The sequence below is a fragment of the Hermetia illucens genome, chromosome 5, assembly GCF_905115235.1.
Source record: "Hermetia illucens chromosome 5, iHerIll2.2.curated.20191125, whole genome shotgun sequence".
In the NCBI taxonomy this organism is placed as follows: domain Eukaryota; kingdom Metazoa; phylum Arthropoda; class Insecta; order Diptera; family Stratiomyidae; genus Hermetia; species Hermetia illucens.
The window spans coordinates 8,798,669-8,814,850 of NC_051853.1; the positions used below are offsets into that span (position 1 = coordinate 8,798,669).

General features: G+C 39.8%; 1 protein-coding gene across 2 annotated transcripts in view; it reads right to left on the bottom strand.

Annotated features, from left to right (window-relative positions):
* Positions 1-16,182, bottom strand: part of LOC119656569 (heat shock protein beta-1) — a 65,905-nt gene that overhangs the window by 20,303 nt on the left and 29,420 nt on the right. The window contains exon 2 of one of the 2 annotated variants that reach the window (XM_038062955.1): positions 13,135-13,164. The exons of the other annotated variant lie outside the window; for it this stretch is intronic. Within the exon in view, the coding sequence (XP_037918883.1) occupies positions 13,135-13,164 (30 nt within the window). The remainder of the gene's footprint in view (positions 1-13,134; positions 13,165-16,182) is intronic. 2 annotated transcript variants of the gene reach the window in all.

Consider the following 16,182-nt stretch of genomic DNA (forward strand, 5'->3'; position numbering starts at 1 on the left):
TGACCACTTTCGACCCCCCGCACTCCCCACCGTTCCCGATGTCGTAGAGTAAAAATTCTTGCAGTTCCTGAATCTGGGTCGCCTTCCCTTTCGAACGAGACATCACTTTTAGAAATCCGACGATTTTGCATTTTTGGCCATTTTTACGACCCGGGGGTCGTGGAAATTTTCAATTTTCCTCGATTTTTCTAAGGCTGTCCGATCATCGATTTTCTACAATATCTGGTGTTCCCGATGTCGTAGAGTAAAAAGTCTTGCATTTCCTGAATCTGGGTCGCCTCCCCTTTCGAACGAGACATCACTTTTAGAAATCCAACGATTTTGCATTTTTGGCCATTTTTACGACCCGGAGGTTGTGGAAATTTTCAGTTTTCCTCGATTTTTCTTAGGCTCTCCGACCATCGATTTTCTACGATATCTCGCGTTCCCGATGTCGTAGAGTAAAAATTCTTGCATTTCCTGAATCTGGGTCGCCTCCCCTTTCGAACGAGACATCACTTTCAGAAATCCGACGATTTTGCATTTTTGGCCATTTTTACGACCCGGGGTCGTGGAAATTTTCAATTTTCCTCGATTTTTCTTAGGCTCTCCGACCATCGATTTTCTACGATATCTCGCGTTCCCGATGTCGTAGAGTAAAAATTCTTGCATTTCCTGAATCTGGGTCGCCTCCCCTTTCGAACGAGACATCACTTTCAGAAATCCGACGATTTTGCATTTTTGGCCATTTTTACGACCCGGGGTCGTGGAAATTTTCAATTTTCCTCGATTTTTCTTAGGCTCTCCGACCATCGATTTTCTACGATATCTCGCGTTCCCGATGTCGTAGAGTAAAAATTCTTGCATTTCCTGAATCTGGGTCGCCTCCCCTTTCGAACGAGACATCACTTTTAGAAATCCGACGATTTTGCATTTTTGGCCATTTTTACGACCCGGGGGTCGTGGAAATTTTCAATTTTCCTCGATTTTTCTAAGGCTGTCCGATCATCGATTTTCTACAATATCTGGTGTTCCCGATGTCGTAGAGTAAAAAGTCTTGCATTTCCTGAATCTGGGTCGCCTCCCCTTTCGAACGAGACATCACTTTTAGAAATCCAACGATTTTGCATTTTTGGCCATTTTTACGACCCGGAGGTCGTGGAAATTTTCAGTTTTCCTCGATTTTTCTTAGGCTCTCCGACCATCGATTTTCTACGATATCTCGCGTTCCCGATGTCGTAGAGTAAAAATTCTTGCATTTCTTGAATCTGGGTCGCCTCCCCTTTCGAACGAGACATCACTTTCAGAAATCCGACGATTTTGCATTTTTGGCCATTTTTACGACCCGGGGTCGTGGAAATTTTCAATTTTCCTCGATTTTTCTAAGGCTGTCCGACCATCGATTTTCTACGATATCTGGTGTTCTCGATGTCGTAGAGTAAAAAGTCTTGCATTTCCTGAATCTGCGTCGCCTCCCCTTTCGAACGAGACATCACTTTCAGAAATCCGACGATTTTGCATTTTTGGCCATTTTTACGACCCGGGGGTCGTGGAAATTTTCAGTTTTCCTCGATTTTTCTTAGGCTCTCCGACCATCGATTTTCTACGATATCTCGCGTTCCCGATGTCGTAGAGTAAAAATTCTTGCATTTCCTGAATCTGGGTCGCCTCCCCTTTCGAACGAGACATCACTTCCAGAAATCCAACGATTTTGCATTTTTGCACCCCACCCCACTGTGTTTACACAAAACCTTAAAAAAGGTTTAAAAAGCTACTTTCTGTTGGAATTACAAAAAAAAACTGTATAATGGATTAAAGAGTTACAGCGCCAGTGAAAAGTCGCTCTTTAATTGAAAAGCTTGAACTGTTGTAACTCTAATACTAATAGCCGGATGTTCACGAAACTTTCCACATTATCGGCAATACTATCCTCTAGGCTGTGAAATTTGGCGCTCCTAGAAAGAACTTAAGGAGAGATTTCCAGTCAATTTAAGAAAGTCGGTAATATACTATTAGTAAGTCTATTTGACCAGATATCGGAATGGGACGCATTTTTAAGGCCTGGAGTTAATATATAAACATAATGTTCCAATTTTTTGAGATTTTTGAGTTGGATAGTTTCCGAAAATGCGTCCAGTCTCACTTTCAGTGTGCGCATTTTGACAACTTACTCGAGCTTTTTCCGAAAAACTAAAATTTTCTTATGGAAGTACTAATTTGATAACCCACATGGATACATTAGGTGGAAATCAATTCTAGATCCCCGCTTTGCATCTATTGGGAGCCCAGCTCACATTGGACAACAAGCGGATGCGGCTGTTAACCACGAAGCAGTATTAAGAGCAATTTAAGCGAGATCCGAAGCTGTTTTTGCGTCGAGTTGTCAATGTTGATGAAGCTCGGAGTCATCATTATACATCAGAAACTAAGCAACAATCAAAACAATGGTGAATCTGCTCCAAGGAAGGCGAAAACGGTCCCATCGGCCGGAAAGGTCATGTCGACGATTTTTTGGAATGCAAAGGGCGTCATCCTCATGGATTTTTTAGAAAAAGGAAGAACGATCTCTGGACAATAGTCCAGTGAATTATTGGGCCGCTTCAACAAAAAATTGAAGGAGACACGGTCTTATTGGGCGAAAAAGAAGGTGCTGTTTCACCTCCAAACTGCATGAATTGCGTTATGAATTGCAGCCTCACCCCCGGTATTCACCCCTCCCTGCGACTTCTTCTTGTTCCCTAATGTGAAGAAATGGCTCACGGCAAAACATTTTGCTCAAACTGGTAGGAACATACTTATTGAACCGCTCTCATACTTATTACTTTCGGCGCAATTCCAAAACTATCAAAACTTTTAACTAAGACTGTCTTATTGTTGATCTATCAATCTTATTAGCTGCTTTCCGTAATGAATAGTCGGTTGACTGAGAAGCAGATATTACAAGCATAAATCATCATATTCTGATCCTCTATTCTGGGGTTTCGCTAATTTCGCTTTTCGTTTCAACAGGTCTATGTAACTGCCATTCTCTCTGTGCTCATTGCTTATGGTGCAAAGTCTTTCGAACTGTCTATGACAAAACATCTTGGGAAAAGTCTACCTTTGAAGCTTTTTATATAACTATAGAGGCGGTTTCTAGTAAGCATTTCATTATTTTCGCCTGTTTTAATGATGGTGATGGGATGACATCTACCACTGTCAGCTCGTTTGATTTTCTTAGGCAACTTGACAGTAATTACCATGAAACTCTTTCAGTTTGTAGTGGTAAACGCTTTGAGTGATCGACATTTTCCTGGCTGGAAAGAAATGTCTGTGAAATGATGAAACGTACAGCACATCGACAATTTATTTCGAAGGTATTGGAAAAATCATCTCACTAAGGTCGTAGCTACAACTTTTATTTGAAACAATTAACACTACGACAATCTAGTAATGGAAAAGTTGACCGGAGGAAACTACTTTGAATTAAGGAATGGCCTGTTACTAGTATCCATGAAACGAGTAGAGAAAACCCCAAAGGAATGCTCTCTAGTGGTTGATAACCTATCCCAACTCCGGAGGCCAAATCCTTCTTTACCCACAATCGGATGCAAACCAACAATAAATAAAGCAAGCAATGATATGAGCGAGACTATTGCAGATTTTAACTCCCCTACTACACCATTGCAAAGTAATTGGTTAAAAAATGACAAAAATTGGGAGCTACCAACGGTAAAAAATCTGTCGAAAGAATTGATTGAAAGATTGAGTGTAGCGGGGACTTTAGCGGAGAATGTTCGCCTGGTGTCATTTGACATCAAAGCCTTATTTCCCAGCACGCCTGTAAAACAGGCAGTATTGAAAGTGAGAGTGAAATTATTTCATATTCAGAGGGAAGTATTTCAAGACAAACTCAGGTGTAGCTCCCCACTCCTAAGTGAAATCTTTATGGCATCACTGAAGGAGAAAATGGAACAGGGTGGATCACTGCTAAATATATGGTTGAGATTTGTGGATAACATTTTGGCAGTCATCCCTGAAACAAGTATCAACAATATGTTGAATAATATCAACACGCAACACCTAAAAATAATCTTCACTCATGAATGAATTGGATTTAATAACCAATTGCCTTTCTTAGATATATTAATCAAATGTCACAACGGACTTTCTTTTCCTATTTACTGGAAACCCACCAGGACCCAGCGGACAATCCCGGTCACTTCGTTCCATAGTTACCACGATAAAATGTATTTCGATTTTTTTATTAAACAAATATAGTTTGTTCTAAACCAAAAAACTTGTTGAAAAAAAATATTGGGTTCTTTTAAAAGATTTTTTATTTTCAAACCTCCAAAAGTTGGAATTTTTGGATTTTCTTCTGTTTTATAAATTTACCCAGAAGTAAAAAATGTAGTAATGAAAACCCTACTCGATTTTTTCGTTTTACAGAAGAATTGCGAGCTGCATCTTTCACACCAGTTAGTCTAGTTATTCAAGCCGAAAATCGCGTGCGACCTCCGAATTCTTTCAGTCCAGACCGATTGACATGAAATTTGGGGTGACATGTGGTGAGAGATGAGGCAATATCTGATAAGTTGCCTCTGCCCTGGACGAAATCGTCAGTCAACTTTTTTGATAAACTTGGATGTTTAACCCAAAAAAGAGGAGTTCGTGGGCCACAAGAGAGGAAGTATGCTGCCTAGCAAGTGGTCCGATCCGTCATCAAGTGGATACGGACTCAGGACTCCCAGCATCGTCAAAAAAAAAATCAATTAATAAGTTCGAAGAAGAAATGAAGCTAGGTAGTAATTGCCCATGTGAACATTTCCAAAATCAACTTAAACTTAATTTTATCACCACTTTTTCGAAGTGATCGGTTAAATATACTAATGGGCCTACGAAATGTTCTTAGCCTCAAGCACATCTACTTAGAGAATTACTTAGGAAACAATTATACATTTTCAGTTTCAGTTCCCATTAGCAACGAACAGCCGGTCAATTTCAAATAAAAATTTCTATCTTACATTCAGAAGCGACTCAGAAACGATAAAGTATTAGAAGCAACACCAGTGATGCTGTTCCCAAAATAGTAACAGCTCCGCGTTACTAAAATGAGATCACACCAAACAAAACAGACGTCGTCGTTGTCGACATTGCTGCGTCGCCGGTCATCGTCATTGCCTCCGGCATTTCTGAGATAAAACCCGAGAAATCCTATATGTTGTATACACCGCTTGGAGAATACATGGATTGGTGGATTAGGAGATGTTCCAATAATTAAATTATGCGAAGCATAAAGTGATGAACAATCAGACGATAGTATCGGAGGAATCGTTTGGATCTAGATCATTTGCTTTCTTGGTAATTGCAAGCGAACAATTCAATTTAACATTTTTTCTTCCAAATTGAGAGGTGTCACTTCTGACATTCTGGATTTATATAGCCGACAGCGACTGAACTCAGTTGTAACTTAAGCCAAATTTACATCTTTTTTTTAAACAAGGAAATAAATCGAACAGCTAGCGAGCTGCTGACATGGAGGCCACAACCTTATAGAACGCCTTCTCCTCTGACAGCAAAGGAATCGTCAGATACATTGTGAATATTCCAGCCACAAGAAACATGAGAGAAATGTGATTAAAGAAAGCAGCAGCTGAAAATGAGGTTGGATATTCATCTTTTCGCCACTCACATTAATTATACTGACTTCAACTCCTACCAATGTGTTTGTTGTTTTTTTTTTATTTTTTCTTTCATGGATGAGAGGAGCTTGGCATCGTATCAAATTACTAATTTTCTTTGCTTAGCAGAATTATGATGTAATTGTGTTTCTTGGGAGACGATGTGTCGAAAGTAGCTTGGTAGGGATAATGAGACATTTGATATTATTTGAATAGCATAAACTATCTTATGAATTTTTCAAATGGGTGAGGATTTATTGAATATTCATCAAAAAGGCAAATATTTTTCGCATTGAAATCCGTGCCAACCACTGAGAGAATAAGGAACTAATCTCTAGAATTTACAGAGTCTGCGATTAACCATCTTAAGATTTAATTTCTTTTGAATGTAAGTGCGAAATGATAAAGTTCGCTATATTTAGGAAAATAATATTTGAGTAAATAAAAATAAAATTAGGTAGTTTTCTCCTACTACAATATATTTTAATAGTTAGTAAATACGTACTTCGAGAGCTACTTACTCTCTTCCTCAGTACGTGTGTCGGATTCGCGGAATCGAATTTTTTTTTGGGCATCAATTATATCTAGATATATTGTAGAATATATGGGCAAAGTGACTTTTCGATATTCGAAGTCGCTCGGAAATTATAGTGTTAAACAAATGATAAGTCAGATACCACATTTATGTCGATCGCCGTAATAAAGCTCGTATTTATCGAACGGAATGGCGTTCGAATGACTTCGCTAAAAAGGCTGTTCATATGTTTCTTCAAGAAACCTACGGTTTATGGATTAGGTATAGCAGATTAATGGTCAGTTAAGGTTTTGTGGTTAAAAATCGCATTCTACTTTTTAAGTGCGTTTTTCTCGAAACTGCACGTTGAAAATCGGCTGCCACCATAGCCCAAAATCTATCCAACGAAATTCTTTGAAATTTTCACAATTTATTCAGAACATATTTCTACGGTCCGCAAACTAGGATAATTGCGATTCATTCAGTGGTTTTTGGCCATGAAAAAACAGCAAAAAACACGGCATCAAAAATTTAACTTTTAATATTTTTTAATAATCCCAGTTTGCGGACTGTCTGTACGTTAAAATGCCGTTTACTTTTTTTCTATAAGATGATCACAGCGCCCTCTAGCGTGGCAGCAGAAAGACACCTTTTTTCGAGATGGGTGTATAAATTGCTCTGTATTTCAATCACGAACTATGTGATCGGGCTGGAAATATACACTCAAGATATTAATAAATCCATGGTGAAAAAATCGTATTTGTATCTTTATCCAGTTCTTCACAAAAAATTTCTAAAAAAGCCAAGAAAAACGGCCTTCACACGGGACGACCCCCTTAAGCTATTAAATCATTGGGAAGTTTTTCCTGTTTTTAACTAAAACAAATTTAAAATTAACCAAAAAAGCAGCATCAATTGGAGCCCCGCTGAATCAATTGTTGGTAAAAATCCAGAGAGCATTAGAATGTGAAGTAACTAAGAAACGGAAAGCGCATAAAATTAAATGGGCTCGGCTGACACGAAACAGACTACAGAAGGAAAGTCCCTTGCCTACACTAGCAAACTACGTGGTTAATAAATCATCGATAGAATTCAAAAAAAAAAAAAAAAAAAAAAAATATCGAAGCAGGAATAAAATGGCTTAGCAGCGAGGCAAAAGAAGAGATTCGAAGTGGGATATCAAAAATTAGTTTAAAGACAGAGAAGAAAAAACTAAAAGAGCATCAGGACGATCTTAAAATGGTCCGCCAACTAAGAGAAAAGCCGAGAGACGATGCGGTATCATTAAAACTCAAAAATGGAAACTTTTTTCAAAATTCGTAAGGACTCGATGCCTGATTCCATCAAACGCGTAGATTGAGCCCTCAAAGGAGCCAGCACAATCTTCAAAGATATAACTAAACTACGAATGCCAAATCCATCATTACCACGCATTAGATGCAAGCCCAAGATACATAAGGAAGGCCACGAAATGCGTGAGATAATCGCCGACTCCAATTCGCCAAGTTTCAACATCGCAAAATGGTTAATCCAAGAGTTTTCAGCCCTGGGAAACACATTTAGCAAACACGCAATAAGGAATGCGAGTTAACTTACCAGCAAGCTACAGGAAGCAAGGCACATAAACACAAACGAAATGATGGTATCATTCGATGTTTAAGCTCTGTTCCCAAATACACCGATTAAACCGGCGATTCACCAACTAGAAGTTTGGCTGAATAAATTGAACAACATAATAGATTGGAGGGCCAAAGTGAGAACATACACTAAATTGGCATCACTATGGATGGGTGAAAATGATTTTACATTTCGTGGGAAATTCTATAAAACCATAGCAGGAGTCTCCATGAGCAAACCAATGTCACCATTGGTGACGGAAATGTTTATGGTATATGTGGAATCAATCATTGAAGAAAAGGGGATAATGCCGAGGATCTGGTTCAGATATGTCGATGATATATTTGCCATAGTGGAAAAGGACAAGGTCGACAATACGTTAACAGAAATCAATAGGATACCACCGAAAATCCAATTCACAATGGAACAATGGAAAAGGAAGAACACGGATCTCTACCATTTTTGGACATACCAATAACAAACAACAGCAGTAAACTCGAATTCGAGATATACAGGAAACCAACGGCAATCCATAGAACGATACCGGCAACTTCGGCCCATACCGCAACACAAAAAATGGCTGCCTACAATTCAATGGTACACCGGCTCTGCACATACCCCTTAAACAAGGATGACTTCCATAAAGAAAGAATGTTCATACTTGATACAGCAATCAAGAACGGCTATACGGCCGAAATAATCGAAAAACTGATTAAGAGAAAGCAGAACCAGGTATGGAAGAACCAACATTCAACATTCTTCGAACAAGAAAGCACTCTAGCCGATACAAAATGGGTGAGCATACCATTGCCCAAACACTTTTATAGAATAAAATCCTTTCTAGGAAAATACAATATAAAAGTGATCAGATCCAGCAGAGACGCAACACTCAAAAGACAATTAGGGAGCGAAAAGGACCCATTAACGGAAGAGGAAAAAAGTGGAATTCACAAAATAAGTTGCAATGATTGCGAGATGGTCTATATTGGCCAAACAAAACGCCTCATCACGACTAGGTTCCAAGAGCACTTAAAGGAAGTAGAGAAGGGAGAAAGACGAGGAGCCAACACAGTGCGTTCTTCGGTAGCGATGCACGTCATCGAGGAGGGTCATTCTGTGACGAGGCTAAATCTGGAGCTGGTACGACAAGTGAATAAGCCACACACCTTGGACGCATGGGAGAGCTTGGAAATATTGCGAAAGGATGCGCCAAAACTGATGAATACAGATGGAGGGAATTGTGCATCGAGGCTAATTAAAAAAACTCGCTTACAAACATAGGGACCGCACCACCCACTAACTATTGATAATTGGTGGCCATTAACCCAAAAATTATAAGATCATTCCTACTTGCAGGTGGACCTTTTTACGTTTTTTTTTTTACCTTTTAGAATGTGTACCCACATTATTTAGGAAAATAATATTTGAGTAAATGTTTATGTTGGTCAAAGGGTAGATAAGTCCCAGGGTGAAACGTGGATTGGTACCCACGATGGAGCATAAAACTTGGGAAACGCTCGCTGAACCAACACCAAAAGCTCTACTACCAAACCCCATCTCCACCTTCACGTGGTGACCGCTGGGCGCTCTTTCTTAACGAAAAGCTGCAACCGGAGAAGGATGAAGACGAGTTTCCTGCTCCTAAAAACGGGACAAATTGTAGCAACTGGTCCTCCAGGTTGGGGGTTGGGTAGGACTGACAACCCTACACGGAAAACAACTTGTTACGAAGCAAGTTGGAGCAAGAACAGGAGCCTCGAACTGGACGGATTACACCACGACGAATCCGGCAACGACAACGGAATAACGATTTGCGCATTTTCTCATGGAATGTACGCTCCCTGTACAGAGATGAAGCTGATGAGCAGCTAGCCGATACCCTGTCTCAATATAGGGCTGATGTAACAGCGTTACAGGAGATGCGTTGAACAGAGACCGGTCTCCTGGAGAAGAATCGCTACACCATATATTATAGTGGCCATCCAGTAAACCATGTGCTCGAAGTAGGTTTCTTAGTCAGCCAAAAAATGAAAAATGCTATTATCGGCTTCAAAAACATAAGTGAACGGCTATGCACTCTGCGCTTGCGAGGAAAATTTAGAAATATAAACCTCATTAACGTTCACGCCCCTACAGAGGAGACTGCAGAGTCGAAGAAGGACACCTTCTATGAGGCAGTAGAACGAACCCTCGAAGCCTGTCCCAGATATGATATCAAAATCATACTTGGGGATTTTAACTGCCAAGTAGGGCGGAGCCCGTATTCAGGCAATACGTTGGTTCTCATAGCTTACATCAAAATACAAATGATAACAGACTGCGGATTATTCAATTAGCAGTGGCACACGAACCATGTTGAAAGTACGTGGTTTGTGCGGAAAGCGATCCAAAAACATACGTGGGCCTTTCCAGACGGGACCACTTATTGATCGAACGCCGCCACCTCTCAGCCTTGATGAATGTCAGAACATATAGGGGCCCAATATAGACTCGGATCACTATCTCATTGGCATGGTGCTCCGAGCTCGAATAACAACACCGCCCAGAATCACTTCTGACAATCAGGTGAGAGTTAATACTGAAGCCATCCAAAGCACAGCCATCTGCAGCACCTATAAGAGGAAAATGGGTGCCGCAATAACCGCAGTCAACAGAGATCATGGAGATGAAGCATCAACAAATGATCTTCACAATCACATGAAGAACGTTATCATAAATACGGCCACAAACATACTTGGCCCCAGCCGCAAAAAGAGTCGGAACGGTGAATGTAAGCTAGCAACGGAACGTTGCATTCTCAAAGGACGCGGGCATGCGCAGAGACTTATCGCGAACTCCGTCGGGCGGAGAAGCGACTTCACAGACGGAAAAAAGAAGCCTGGGACAACCAACAGGTCTGTGACCTCGAAAAGTACAGGGAGCAACCGCACCAGGCAAGGAAATTTTACAAATTTTACAACAAGTCAAGAAGCATTACACACCCCGATGCTCCTTCTGCCGAGACAAAGAGGGAAATCTGATTTTCGACAGAATGGGCATGGGAACTACTGAACAACCAGAGCATCGGCGAGTTGGAGGTCCCGAAGACAACGGACAAATACTGCGGTATTCCGACCAAATTAATAAGGCTGACTAGGCTGACCCTGACCAATGTGCGAGGCCAGATAAAAGCAGCAGGATCACTCTCAAGACCATTCGACATCAACAACGGTGTACGGCAAGGGGATGTCCTATCATGCGTCCTCTTTAACTTGGCCCTCGAGAAAGTGATCCGTAATGCTGAGGTAAATGCAAGAGGGACGATCCTCTTTAAGTACAACGACCCGAATCATACAAACTGCCTTCATCCCAATCGAGCAGGCGGCGCCAGATCAATGAAGGCAAGACAAAGTATATGATGGCAACGTCAACACTAAACAGCAACCAACCAACAACCAACCAAACCGCACTGGTCAAACGAGAAGAATAAAGATAGGAGACTACAACTTTGAGACCATTGATAATTTCTCCTATCTAGGGTCGAAAATTACAACTGATAACAGCTACGATGATGAAATCCGCCAACAGAGCCTATTTCAACTTACATAAACTGTTCCGTTCGAAACGTCTCACCATAGAGTCAAAGCTCTTACTGTACAAGACTATGATCTTGCCAGTCCTCATGTATTCCTCGGAAACTTGGGTTCTTAGCAAGAAGAATTGCGAACTCTTGGCCGCGTTCGAGAGAAGAATCCTGCGAAGAATTTTTGACCCCCATGAGGATGGACGATTCCTTAACCTACATATCGACGAAATCTATGAGCGATACCATGACCGTCAAGTTGTGGATAAAATCTGGCTCAATACGTTACGGTGGGTGGAACACTTAATCCGTATGGATGAGGATGATCCAGCCCGGAAAGTCTATAAGGGCAATATCTATGGTAGAAAAAGAAGACGAGGCAGACCCTGCCTAAGATGGAGCGATGGCGTAGATCAGGACGCCAGACAGCTTTTAGGGATATCGAATTGGTGGACCTCGGCGCAAAACCGGGATGTCTGGAGTTCCTTATTAAGGCAGGCCTAGACCGGATACCGGTTGTTGCGCCGTTGATGATGATGATATTTCGCATTGAGATTCATGCCAACCAATGAGAAAATAAGGAACTGATCTCTAGATTTTACAGTTTCTGCGATTAACCATCTTAAGATTCAATTTCTTTTGAATATAAGTGCGAAATGATAAAGTTCGCTATATTTAAGAAAATAATATTTGAGTAAATGTTTATTCCTGAAAATTCTTCAAAATTTTCTTGTGTAAAAAAAGAATAATTATTCTATTTAGCACCTACTGCATTTCGTATACTTTATCAATAATAAAACTCCACGTAACCACATTGTTATCGCCGGCATTTCGTATACTTCTATATATACATGTGTATTTCGTAGAATGACTTCATCGGAACGAGTTTAATCTACAGTTTCTTATCACCAAACAGTGGAGATAGTAATATTCGACCGAAAGAAATTATATATGTACTACTGGTGACTTCATATGACTTTGAAAGATTCAATGTCCTTGAAGATTGCACAATAATGACTTTATTAAGGAAAAGTGGAAAAATTGTTTACAAAGTATACTATAAATACATAGTTGTTGTTATCATCAAATAAAAGTCAACTGATGGGAGCAAACTACTATCTTTTCCATCTAGACGCTTAGTCTAGAATGTCTTCAACACCAAGATATTTTCCAGTAGTTTCAATATTTATTAAATCTCACTTTTTACATTTTGTGGGGGAAAATAATCATATATTCTCTAATCTACAACAAAACACTAAATCGATGACAAATAATATTCAAATTATTACGTGACATGACATAATCGACAGGTTTTAACACTATTATTTCGCGCCGTACAAGGCATTCTACCAGTACCAATACAAAACGTTTTAAAATAAATTAAATGAGTTATTTAAAAATGACTTCATATGAGGAGTCACGATTGCAACTACCAAATGGTTCCTGTTTAGAAACAACAACCCAAACAGTAGGAACAAGTCTAGAACCTGCAGTCTCTGATTCAAAATGCAAATTCCAAATCAGATTCTAAATATCTTGGCCAAAGAGATACAGCGAAAATTAAATGCCATTTAAGATACTTCAATAATAATAATGTTGAGTACATATTTACAGAAGTTTACAATACATGTCTACCCTACACACAAATACTACTTTTGAATAAATTATCCACAAGTGCAAAGAAACAATCGCTGTGCATAACTAAACAAGTTAAATACAAATTAAAAAGATATTGTCGGAAAAATGCAATTACTTTTCAGACTCTGTTTCTTTCTTTGAAAAAACCATAGAGTTAATACCTGGTCGTTGTTGTCTTTTTAGTTGTTGAACTGACCATAGTAGAGTACGCAGCATAAAGGAGAAGAGTATTTCATTTAATTATTTTGTTATTAATAAAATCATTGAGAGAGATATTCACTACTTCGATTTGGCAGAGGAGAACTCTATTTATCTACTATTAATTAAGAAACTGAAAAATCTTTTTTTCCACTATTGAATTTTTATCTAAAAAGCTTTGAAGCATGCATTGTTTGAAAATAAAAAGGTGTAGATATTGTGAGAATTTTATATTATATTTAATGGACATAATTTGATAAATTAAAGCCACTGAGAATTTCCTCCTTCGATTACCTATGTTTATTTTGTGTCTTCTTTGATCCATTCTCACAATATCCATCTTACCAAATGATTATCTGAAAACTTAACCTTAACTCAAGCTTAATTAAAAGAAGCAGAATACAACTCTTCAAAGAAAAAACTTAACTCTCCAATGAATAAAAGCAAATATTTATAAGACCAGTACTGAGGAAACGTTTGTCAATTCCGCAATAGTATCAACCTTACTCTGATTGCAGGCTTACTACTAAATTTGAATTGATTCCAAATTTATTCACAAATTTTTAATTTAATGTTTATTTATCTACTATAATATGAAGATAGAGAAGAATGGCTCAGAATTAGGGTTTGTTTTATAAAAAGTCAAAACAATCAGACCAAGATTTTGCTTGACCTATCCGTTTTAGACAATCACAAACATCCATGACGAGGATTGCACATTTTTTTCGCCAAATATACTATGCGTGGTATCAAATGAGAAGTCTCGATTAATTCTTTTTAAAGCATTTAAATTGGTTGCAAAAGAGAGGAGTAAAGATAGGCGAAAAGTGCCAATTGCTTTAAGGACCCATTTTCAGAAATTACCTACCCTAAAAATCTCAAGCAAATTATGGTGGTCAAGCAAGTTATTAATGGGAAATATACTGCTAGGTGTGTGAAAATGAATGTTCCCATTGCCGACCCAAGCGGCCAGGACACCGTGAACCTTGAAAGACCGACAGAGGAAGATGAAGCATATTGGGAATGAGGACATGGACGCAGCTGTACAACTAGCTGCGGTAATGCCCAGAGAAATCGAAATGTTCGGCGGAACGTAGGGATAAACTGGAAAATCCGGTGAGACCACACTGTACCCACCAGACTTTTCTGTCCGCGGTAATACGCTCAAGAAGCGTAAGACCAACACATCTGTAGTGGACCCTGGAACACGATGGGTTTCTCCATTTGGAGTGCACTGATGAGGCTGCCTTAAAATGACTCCAGCAAGTAATCATGCTTTCGAGTTCTGGCGGTCGGCCCAAGTTCACTATTGTAAATACTGAGCTGCACAGGACAGAACATGTCGGATGTTGGTTATCCGGCCCTCGAAGGAAGAGAGGACATCATCCGCATGTTGGGTGAACAGAACCCGGGCGTGGACTTCGGACACTGCAGGGTAAAGTTCATGAATGCCAGGAATAACAAATCTACAAACGTGGAGGGTTTCAGCTTGATATTCGAACTGGACCAAAAGAGTCTGAATGTGCTCACATGAGGGTTGGCACTGGTGAAGCGACTACAGAACGAATCCTAACTGCTAGTAAAGTAAGATAGCGGTTTATCAATTCAAAGGTGGCACAGCAGGTATAAAACTGCTGCAAGAATTCTGTGTCAATTTCCGTAACCTTCGCGGGATAGGGAGAACTTTCTCTCGGTACATGTGCACTTGACTACCCATAAACCGGCTATTTTTGCATTAAATGAAACTAAAGTCATCTCTTATGCTGACATTAACCAGTATCACGTCCTTGGTTACCACTTAGTGCCTCTTTGCTCTCTCCAAAGAGAGATTGCCATTTATGTTCGTAATGATGTGCCCTTCTTCATCGTTCGGAGTTCACCTACACCTGGATTGCGGGCGATTTCACCGTGCATAATGTACAGTGGCTCAGATTTTCAGCTACCGCAAGCCTGATGGAAAGGCATGTCGAGCCTCTGTGTGAGTCTCATAGCTTACGGCACTAGTGGATTGTCCAACAATAATCCCTGATAAACCAGATAAAAATGCCCATCTCCTGGACCTTTTCATGTCGTCACAGCCTGAGAAGTACACAGTGTCCGTAGCAGCGCCCTTAGGGAGTTCGGACCACTATATTATTTCCACAAAATGTAGTATCACCTCTCTATACAAAAAGCGCCCTTATTCCACCAGGCGCTTAGTGTGGCATTACGCCAGAGCCGAGTTTAAAATGATCTGTGGTGTTCGCTGTGAACAATACGGACCTCTTATGCGACTGCATGAATAATATAATTCAAAATGGTATGCATTCTCATTCATCCCACACAAAAACCCTAAATCTTCTACCTCGTCTTGGTTTACAAACGATTGCAAAATAGCTATTGAGGGGAAAGAAGCGGCATACCTGGCATGTAAAAACTGCTCATCGGAAGAAATGAGTCAAATCTATATATCCAAACGTAACATTTTCAGCCAAAAGGGTAGCAAAAGTTTTTAGTTCCTTGGAAAAACAGTGAAAAATAATTTCGGAAGCTCCTCTGTTCCACCTCTCATATATAATGACAAGATTTTCAATGAATCACTGGAGAAGGCCAATTTATTCGCCGAAATTTCGCAGAGCTATTCTAACTACAAAGTTGTGACTCTTATCAAGGACCCTTGCACTTTCGCACAAAAGAAAGTTTTTGAATTACTAGCCAAGTTCGATGTGTCCAAATCTGCCTGTCCTGACGCTCATAGTAATAAAAAATTGCGCCTCTTCTCTGGCTAGACTTCTGCGCAAAGTTTTTCATCTGTCTTACGCTCAGGGTATCTTTCCATCGGCTGGAATCTGGATGGAAAATTGCTTATATCTAGCCCACACCTAAAGAAGGAGAGACTTCCTCTAACTACCGACCAATAGCATTAACTTCAAGTTTTTGAAAAACTTATCAACCCTAAATTAGTGACCTATCTTGACATAATCCACCTTATCAACCACAAGCAATACGGATCCCCCCCCTCCATTTCGTGC